The following is an 11,116-nucleotide window of genomic DNA, read 5'->3' as shown; positions in this document are numbered from 1 at the left end:
AGTATGTCATCCATCACTAGTTCTATTCAACGACTCTTTTTCCTGCTCCGCTCGCTTCCGTGCTCTGTAATCACGGTAATATTGTACATTTTTCCCTCGTCGTCCTCTTGAACCAGTGCTTCTGGTTGCCTCACCTGGAAAATGTATTTGTATTAATAATGTATGTGAATGCGTCATAATGTAATTTCAAAAGAGAAAACCTAACAATCAATTGATATTCACAAGAGACGTACCTTGACATAACCTTAAATCCGTCGCATTGTCCGTGGGATTGTTTCACTCATTTTTTTCAATTGTTACCCACTAAATTTGAAAATAAAAAATACTATCCTATTATAATACTAAATTATATGTGTATCAAAACAAACTAAAAAAATATTTATAGAAAAACAATACGTTTATGACTTTTATTATTTTTATGCTAGTGAGAACCAAAACAATGGATGGGTGATCGTGTAAAGCTAAGGCAAAGCTAGTGGTAAAATTGCTCTTTCAAGACTTCCGGGTTACTGCTTCCGATATATTTTTGCGCCGCAGATTGAAAAAACGCGCCATCATATTATTGCATCATATCTTTTGCAGTATTTCACATGTACCGAGTTCTTTCTTTCAGCCTTTAAACTTCAGCATTATCATATTAATATTATAATCATTAGAATATTTTCTAATTAGGCTAACGTAAAAAGATATTTTTAAAGATGTTTTTGGCGACATTTTGTTCAAATGTAGCCAAATAAGGGATAAAATACAAAACATGGCATACCTTAAAAATTATTCACAATGAGGTATTAACTTTCCAAAATTTTTTTTGGCCTTACGACCTCTGAGAATCAATACATTTCTGAAAGCTCTTATGAATGGTACAATTATGTTTAGATTTGAACCCAAATTAAAATAACAAAACTGAATAGAATATTAGGCTTGTTCACACATCGCCTCGTAGTCATAACATAAGCGGAGGGATACACCGGAAATTTTCTGAATTTCTTCCGGTTTAAGGACGCTTGTTATTGTTTACATTAGACCACCCATCCATATGGAAATGAATGAGGGAAAACTGGATCCTACCACGTGATTTTCCGGCCAATAAAAATGTAGCGTTAAACGTTTAACGCAACCTTGTTGGATAAGAAGTATAAGAATATCGTCGAAGTATAAGTCGCATAAGAAGTATAACTTTAAAAAAAGGGATTTGCATATTTTGAACCTGATGCAAAACTCATTTTAACAACTCAAAATAAGAGCTAAAAGAAGAGTTATTAGATGTTGAATTTAACTAAAATAAATCTTCAAGCAATTAGAATCTATACAACAAAAATCAAAATTTTTCTATTCGAATTTTTGAAAACACTGAAGTTGCCAAACAAACAAAATGCGATGTAGTTCATTTATCTCTAAATAACGTAACATGTTATTAGCTCGTTTCATGAGATTTCTCAAAGTAGCTGCTAGTAATAGTTAAAAAGTACCGGATCCCAGTTTTATCCACAAACCTAGCTTTGTCCAATTCTCCCACGCTTAGCCAAACTCAGTATAAAACTACACCGATTTGGTTAACTAGAAAGAACCATTAAAGTTTTCTAAAAAAATGCAGCCGAGATACGAGTCTTTAAAACTAATCATCAAAGCAATTTGAAGTTTTCCGAATTTTGCAACCACTTCAATTTAGATAATATTCATCCATCATGTATCAGACTTCTATATATGTAATAAGCATCATCCAAATATTTCTGATGATCAAGAAAATTTATTGATCAGTTTAAAAAAAAAAATATAAGAAATATATTTTTAGTGCAAATTTTTTTTTAACCTCTTTAAAAATCTTGGCGAACCCTTGAGAGCCCTACATAGTATATTCAAGAAGCTAAAATGGTGTGGCTTTATTAAGTTCTTACTTCCGTTTTGAAAATATAAAATTACAGCAAATGAAGTTTAAGCTTGCAACAAAACTAAGAGAAATTAGCAATTTTAACTTATTTGTTACTGCAATCGGCAATTTGAAATAAATAATATTGTTTTTACTAAGTAAGAATTTGAGGATAAATTTAAATACAATAAAATTTTTATTAGATTTCCTAATAGTATTTGTAACTAGTTTCGAAAGGTGTACAATGAAAAATTAACTGGCGGTTAATAGTTGATATAAAATATTAAAAAAATACTTTATTGGCAATTTCAGTTTTTACCTTTTATGAACGCTGCTGATGAAATTCATTTGTTTCAGGTGCGAAGCACCTCTATGAAAGTGCTTTCTCATCTCAATTCCGATGCTTCAAAAAGGAACTCTAGATTGTTGCCCAGAAGGAAGGAAGACTTGAAGGTGACACTTACTATGTTGGCTTGTTTTTGCACTTTTCAAATCTGTTTTCTGCCACTGATGATCGTCAACGTATTCGAAGAAAGCATAAGGTGAGCTTCACGCTAACTACACTGGGATGCATTACAATGGGGTGGAGTACTTGTTCTTACATAATTCGAGTGTGGGGACTTTAAATCTGAAATTAGTTTTGCTAGGATAGCTCCAGTTTTTTTTCTTTCAAAATGATAGTTTTAGTGTAGTTTCAATTTTGTCTGAATCTACAAGCTTATAGGTTAACGTTTACATAAATGCATAGACACGGTCTGGTCCTTTGAAAATAACATTTAAGAAAAAAAATTTACTGTGTCAGAAACCAAAATGTATTATCGTCTTTTTCCTATCACTCTCTGCGTAGCAGAGAAGCGAGGTGAGTTATTAGAGGAAATTTTCGTCGGTTTTATCATCTAACTCACCATTTTCAAGTAATTCGGTTTTGATTCACTTCATTCGCTTTGGCTTTAAAGTTTTCAAATGTCTGCGTACCAGTTCTTAAAATGTTCAGAATTTGAAAAATGTATTTAAAACGAATTGTTTCGAAATCCGAAATCACAAGAAATTAAAATGAAATAAGCTTTAAAATTGATGTTAGTCTAAGTTAATATAATTTAAAAACAAAGTTTTTGCAAATAAAATGCGATATTAATTTTTTTTGTATGATGGACGATATTAAATATTTTTAGAAAAATATGAGGAATTTTAAAATTTATTCATTATAAATTTAAATGATTGTTTAGTTGAATAATGAAACATAAATAGTTTTTAAAATTTTTCATACATTTTTCTTTAAATGAGTTTCATAATTTTATTCAAAATGTTTTAGTTTCACTAATTTATTGGGATATAGTCAAAAATAAAAAAAATAAATTTTTTTTTACATAAAATGAGATTTGAATATTTCATTTATTTCCTAACTAAATTTCTATAACCATTTGTGTAAACTTTCTTATAGAATCTGTTATTAAGGATATCGAAGTATGCAATTGTTATAGTATTTCTTAGTAATTGATCGATAAAATGATGCACTTCAATATAATTTTAAGGAGAACGTTTCTACTTATCTATTTCTTTCTCATATAAAAGTTCTAATTATTTCTTAAAGTAGCATTTTGGTAACAATTCTCCGACTTTTAAGTTAAAATTTATTTTTTATGCAAAATTTCAATGCTTTTACTTCAGAAGAGTCCCTATATGAGAATTTTCCTATTTGCAATTACATCATACCAGCATTTTCTTTCCTTGCAAAATCTATAAAAAAAATGAAATTTAGGTTCAATAGCTCTTGAAATGATATCAAATCATTTCTTTCTGTATATCGGTATTTTAAATGCGCATCTCTGTCCTGTGATTTTTTTGCAAATAATGTGAAATATGACATAATTATCTGTAACTATGTACATTCCACATAGTTTATCGATCCAGTGAAGCGCTTAATCTCATTTGAATTCTCCATCAATTTCACAGTTTCACTCTCCGTCGCGCTTTTGCACGTTTGAAAGGAAAAGCACGTCGACAGTAATCGTTGCAGTTATGTCCAGAAAGCATGCCTTTCTCTTCAAGACATCGCGTCGCGAGCAATGTCGTCAATGATGCTTAAAAAGAGATGATCAGATCATACGCTGAGTGCTGTTAGACATGCAAATTTTAGTCTGATTTTATCTAAAATATCTTTCATATTGACTCAAAGATGTTGTTTTTCTTTTAAAACTCAGTGATGCTCATCTAAAGCACTGACAGAATATTTAGTAGGGACATCATAAGAGTATGTTCCATGTGGCAGAATAGCATACTAATGCAAATTGTATTATACACATTCTATCCACTTATTTTCTGTTTAAATTTATTATTCAGCATTAAGTATTCAACGTTCAACGTATAAATTAATGCAAAGTATATTATATACATTCCTTTTATGCAAATACGCTTACCTAATAGGCACTTTAGACGTAGCGTTTTGAGCAAATGTGCTTTAATATCCCTTATGTCCTTATCTTTTATATCCTTATTTTTTATATCCTTATCCATTATATTTTTGTCCTTTAATATCCTTTATATCTTTTTATTTTTAGAAAAATAAGAAGAAGTATTATAACTTTAAAGAGATATTTGGATATCAAAAAAGATAATGTTTTAGTTTAATATAAACAGAAAGTTCACGATATAAAATGTTTTTCTTTTGTGGAAAAAAAAAAGAGAAGAACTAATGAATTTTTATTGTAAGCTCCCCATACCTAAATTTATTAAATAGAACAGAATAAATTTTAACAGAAAGTTCCCCACATCCAAACTGAAAAGCAAAAAATTTGAAATATGGTAGTTTAGTACCAAATAAACGTAATTTTAATGTGCCTCGCTAACTATTCTAACAACTCCTTTCAAATTTTTGAATTAGAAGAAAAGCAAAAAAAAAAACTTTTTGTTTAAATTTCCGCTGTGACTGATATTGATCAACTAATCAGTATAGCTGGTATATAGCTCTAAACATTTAATCTCTAATTTTATAATTTCTAGCTTAACTTGGGGTCGGGGGGGGACCTTTTGCATTGAGCATCCAGATAAAATGAATTGGAGACTTTAACCAATAATCCGACTTCCGATATTCTGAAAGAAGTGAGAATTTGCAAAACTTGGGATCTGTCGAGGGATTTCAATCTTGGAACCTGGATCTACTCACAATTTATTACACGGAGAGGCTTCGGCCGGCGGGAATCGAACCCACGATCTCTTGGACATTGGCCCAGTGCCCTACCAGCCAGGCTATCCAGCCTATTACCAGCATTTATAATTTCAGAATTGAAATTTTTAAAAATTAATACTTCAAATTCAGAAAAATCATTCATAAAAAAAGATTTCACGAACTCTTGGACGATTATTGCCGTTAATTGCCGCAAAGTTTATTAACACAATTTGACCATCCTATAAAATTAAGATTTTAAAGAAAAATTAAGCTAAAATTTTTTTCTGCTCCAATGTTACTGAAACAAATTTCCCTATTCCTAAAAATATGTTTTTTGTTTAATTAAAGTTTTATTACTGAGAATAGTAAAATATTATAAAAAATGTTAATGAAACTTTTTTTAAGAAAATTTTTTTGGCATTTTTACTGTTAAAAATGTAAATGGTAGTTAAATTTTTGTATTAATATAAAAATTATCATTATTTATACAAATTATTGTTAAAAAACACCTTTCGGAGCTGATATAATGCATTTTCAATCATGTTATTTTCCTGTTTTTAGAATTAGCAGTTTTTCGGTCATTTTTATTTATTTATTTTAAGTATATTAAACTACAATATATATCACTTTTGTGCAATAAAAGCAAAAGACTTGAAATTAATTTCAGTAAAATAAAGACAATGATGATCTTAAAGAACCGATATTAAAACGTACCTCCTAAAAGTCGAAAGAACGATCGAAAAAACAAAAACAAANTAACAACTCCTTTAAAATTTTTGAATTAGAAAAAAAGCAAAAGAAAAAACTTTTTGTTTCAATTTCCCCTGTGACTGATATTGATCAACTAATCAGTATAGCTCTTGACATTTAATTTCTAAATTTATAATTTCCAGTTTAACTTGGAGGAGGGGAACTTTTGCATTGAGCATCCAGATAATCAATAATCAATTAACCAATAATCCTACTTCCGATATTCTAAAGGAAGTGAGAATTTGCAGTTTGGAAAACTTGGGATCTGTCGAGGGATTTGGATCTTGGGATCTGGATCTACTCTATATTTATTACACGGGGAGTCTTCGGCCGGCAGGAATCGAACCCTTGGACATGGGCCCAGTGCCCTACCAGCCAGGCTATCCCGTACCATTAACAGCATTTATAATTTCAGCTTTAAAATTTTTAAAAATAAATACTTTAAATTCAGAAAAATTACTCATGAAAAAAGATTTGACAAAGTTAATTACCACAAAGTTAATTAACACAATTTGACCTTCCTATAAAATTATGATTTAAAAAAAAAATTACGCTAAAATTTTTTTCTCCTCCAATGTTACGGAAACAAATTGCCCCATTCTTAAAAATATTTTTTTTTGTTTAGTTAAAGTTTTTATTAGTGAGAATAATAAATATTATAAAAATTTTCAATGAAACTTTTTTTAAGAATAATTTTTTGACGTTTTTACTGTTAAAAACGTAAATGGAAGTAAACGTTGATTTTTTGTATTAATATAAAAATTATCATTATTTATACAAATTATTGTTGGTGTACAAAGGTTTTTTTTATATTATTTATTTGACATGTGAGAGAGAGAGTAAATGTATAACGAATTTGATGTTTGAGTTCTGCTCTACGTAATCATATAATATGCATAATCATATATAATGGTTATCATATAAGATAAAAATAAAATGGTAAATTTAAAAAATTAGAAAAAGGAAAAAAAGAAACACCTTTCGGAACTGATATAATGATTTTCAATCGTGTTATTTCCTGTTTTTAGAATTAACAGCTTTTCCTTCATTTTTACTTATTTATTTTAAGTATATTAAACTACAATATATATCACTTTTGTGCAATAAAAGCAAAATACTTGAAATTAATTTCAATAAAATAAAGACAATGATGATCTTAAAGAGCGAAAGTCGAAAGAATGATCGAAAATACAAAAACACATTTTTTATTTCAACGTACTTTATTTATTATTTTTTTATTGACTGGGATTTCTTTAAAAAAGTAAAGGTTGAATTTTACTTTGAATCAAAACAAAGTTGTTTAAAAGCAAAAAAAGAATTCAAAATATTATTTTGCAATTAAAAAAAAATTCGTAATAAAAACTAATAACAAAATCCATACACAAACAATAAACGGTAAAATCATGACCTAATGAACTATATAAATGAATTTACGAACATAATAAAAACATTTATTATAAGAACAACTATATAAAAAAATTCTAACAGTACATAAATACATAATTATTAAAGCATTAAATAATTTAATGAAAAGAAAACATTTGCTTGCCTCCTTCGAAATTTATTTTACGTTTTCTTGTTATTCAACGAGAAGCTTCATTAAGAATTGGAATCATTGATGAATGGCACGATTTATGTTTTAAAAAAAATTTGCAAATTTATCAAACAGATGTAAAAAAAACAACAACCACATAATTTAAAACGAAATAAAAAAATTATGCTTCAATTTAAAATCGATAACTTAAATGATGTAATTAAATGAACTAAAAAAGAAAATTTAACAGAGAGCATTTATTAATGTTTGTCTGAGAAAAGTCTCATCACAAAATGACCAGAGAAAATGTCAACAAGAGTTTTCCCCAGTTTAGATCCCTTAATTGGTTAAAACATCTGTTTTCTCAGAAAATCTAAATAATTGCTTGTTTGAGACAATTTATGAACAGATATTCAAATAGGATATGGTTCTGTAGATATCTGATATTTTAAAAAGAGGACAAATGAGCAAAGGGCCATAAAAATGAAAATTAACAAAACAAAAGTACTTATAACCCAAGCATAAGTATCCCATAGTGTAATATGAGGTGGTTGTTTTTGAGGAGTCAAATAACTGCCTTTATGGATGGTTTGTTTTTAAAATTGTTTTTTTTTCCTCGCTTAATTTTATAGAAAGTTATCATGTGTAAAAAAAAAAAGTCTTTGTCGTAAGAAAACAGTTTGCGATTTTGAAAAAGTTTTTTTTTCTTTCTAAAATTACCAATTTAATTTTATTTTATTTTCACGAATGTCTAAATTTCAAAAGGGGCAAAGTTCATTATTTGTCCTTCAATTAAATTTCAGAGGATAATAAAAAGTTTGATTTCGAAATTAGCTTTGAAGTCGAAAAAAATAGTGCTTTTTTTCTAAAGTTACCAATTTAACTTGAGTTCATTCTCACGGATGTCTACATTTCAGAAGGGGCTAAGTACACTATTCACCCCCTCAATTTCAGAAAGAAAAAAAATCTTTTTAAAAAAGAAAAAAAGAACTTTAAAGTTGAAAAAATGTTCTTTTTTTTTCTAACTAAAATTACCAATTTAACTTTATTTTCAGGAATGGCGAAATTTCAGAAATGGCGATTATTTGGCCCCTCAACTTAAATTCACAGTAAAATAAAGTTTCTGATTTCGAAAATAATTTTTAAGTAGAGAAAGGAATGGTTCTTTTTTCTAAAGTTATTAATTTAACTTGACATTATTTTCACGAATTTCTAAATTTCAGAAACGATGAAGCACATTGTTCGCCCTTCAATTAAATTTCAGATGTAAATAAAGTTTTTTACTTAGAAAATCATATCAACGTTGGAAAAAAAAAGCAAGTTTCCCCCCTCAAAGATTACAAATTTAAATAGACCTTATTTTTGTGAATGTCTAATTTTGTGAATGTCTAATGTCGGGGCGAAACGTATTATTCATCCTTTTATTAAATTTAAAAAGAAAATAAAGTTTTCTTTTTGAAAAATAGCTTAAAAATTGATTAAAAAAAAGAGCGTTTTTTTTCCTAAAATTACTACTTGGCTTTCTTTCCTGCCTTTATATTTATTATAACCTCAGAAGAAATATTTCAGAAGAAAATGAAGTTTTCTACTTGGAAAATAGCTTCAAGTGCATACATAATAATCTGTTAAAATATTTACAGGTGTGATAAACTTATCATAATAAGTCTTACAACTTATATTCATTAATATGTTTGGTGCTGCCATCTATTAACAATAGGCTCTATTATAAATAGTATAATATGTGCAAGAACAAATGTAATGAAGGTTCTTATAAGTTCTCATCTATAATTAGTGGGGTCATCTATCAAATAAAAATTTTGTTTCAATTGAGGAATATGTAGCAATGTAGATTAGGATGAGCCGAAAGAGGTTTTTATTTTCAAAACGCTAATGTGAGGAAAACCTGTTTTATGCAAAAAGAAGGTAATTAGTTTTAAAAAAATATTAATTTCGATTTTTTTATATGGTCGTGAATATCACATAAATTTTATAAAACCTAACAAACGTAAACATTTTTCCTAATTGCAAACATAAATGTTTTCATACAACTTAAAATTGTACATTTGATTTTCAAAAGTTTCATATGCTTAATTTGGTTTCAAAAAAGGAAATATGCTAAAAACCATTATTAATGAATTACTCACCGATTGCCCACCTAACACACAATATCGATCGATTTCGTAAAATCGTCGTTTACGACATCGAACATTATTGTTCAGTTCTAAGTAAAAACGTCAAACTTTTACTGATATTCTGTATCGGAAAAATGACATAGATCGATGTTGTAAAAAACGCTGTAGTTGTCTATCGATATTTCCCAGCACCTTACATACTCTGTAGGATGTCGACCGTCATCCTCAACAAGATATTTATGAAACGAAAGCTACTGAACATTGGCTATCACCAAAATAACGTTATTTGTAAAGAAAACTATAGTATTTGAAAATATTCTGGCCTGTTTGTACTCCGGTAAAGAGAAAAATCTGGTAGGGAAAGGGAATGAAATCATCTCTAGGTTGTTTTGAAAAGAAATGAAATATCCATATTACTATAACTTTTTTTTATAACAGTTATAGCATATATATTTACAATTTTATATTCTCTTTCAGTCCTAATTTTTAAAAAAAAAGATTGGAGAAGTTTACGTATTAATTACAAATTGTTCACCTTAATTTACTTTCTACTGGATGAGAAACAGTCCTGTATATATGTTATAAAATTTAATCGGTCTTTGAAAGCATGATTATTTTTCCCGAAAATAAGACAACGATGAATGATTACGATATCAGTTTTTTTCTTCTTTTTTTTTCTGGAGTAAAAACAGCGTGTTATAATTAATTGGGAGGCGAGGCAGAGGGATGATGCAGTCAGTCTACTCCTAATTTTATTTATGTTTCGATTATTTTTATGGCGAGTAGCTGTTTTTATTTTAAGCATATTTTATATTTCCATTAAATACTAGCCAATCTTATATAATATCAGCTCTAATATTAGAAGATATGATTCAGGAGTCTAGCGTTTCATGGCAGTATTATATTGCATCTTTCTGATGTTAAATAATACCGTTTTACTACGATCAGGGGTTGAAGCCCCTTCGTTATTTCTATTTTATCACATCTTTAATAAAAAATTTCTTGCAGGTACCCAGTGATCCATACCATGGCCTCTATTCTCGCATGGATGTCTGCTTGCTCCAATCCCTTTATCTACGTCCTATTGAACAAGCACTATAGAGAAGCCTATTTTCACCTCCTCATCACATGGGGATTGCTGAAAGGGGTGGACCAGAACACATCCTGCGATGGTGCATCTGCAGCTTCTAGAATAACAAATTTGCGCTCAGCTTCCGCAGAGAATACCAAATCTCAGGATGAACTCAACGCATCACGTGATCTGGAAGTTTAACTTATACATTGATCAAACATATTTAATAAAGCAATATATATTTTTATAAACACTTTTCTGTTTAGATTTTAATTATACTCTAAACGATCTTAATGAATGAATGATCTTAAGTGCCTTTTTATGGATGGATTTGAGATAATGATGAGCTTTTAGTTTATATGTTGACAGTCAGAAATTAGGACCTTGCCTTATTTGTTTTTTGTTTACTAGCTTCCTACTGGTGAAATCTATAAATTCTTAATACTCATTTAAACTTCTTCTACGCATTTTTATTTGCGACCAAGAGATATTTTTTTAAAAAGATTTATCACCAAGTGCACTTATATGATTATTCTACTCCAAAAACATTCAGAGACTGTGACTTCCTTCATCCACTAAGGTCTTCTAAATAAAA

At 28.7% G+C, this 11,116-nt stretch overlaps 1 protein-coding gene across 1 annotated transcript in view; it reads left to right on the top strand.

Annotated features, from left to right (window-relative positions):
• Positions 1-10,772, top strand: part of LOC107445345 (protein trapped in endoderm-1) — a 31,688-nt gene extending 20,916 nt beyond the window's left edge. Inside the window, exons 3-4 of the mRNA XM_016059714.3 lie at positions 2,225-2,409; positions 10,458-10,772. Of these exons, the coding sequence (XP_015915200.2) occupies positions 2,225-2,409; positions 10,458-10,722 (450 nt within the window). The 3' untranslated portion in view covers positions 10,723-10,772. The remainder of the gene's footprint in view (positions 1-2,224; positions 2,410-10,457) is intronic.
• Positions 10,773-11,116: the final 344 nt, after the last annotated feature.

The sequence above is a fragment of the Parasteatoda tepidariorum genome, chromosome 3 (assembly GCF_043381705.1).
Source record: "Parasteatoda tepidariorum isolate YZ-2023 chromosome 3, CAS_Ptep_4.0, whole genome shotgun sequence".
In the NCBI taxonomy this organism is placed as follows: Eukaryota; Metazoa; Arthropoda; class Arachnida; order Araneae; family Theridiidae; genus Parasteatoda; species Parasteatoda tepidariorum.
This window is presented reverse-complemented; position numbering and strand designations above follow the sequence as displayed.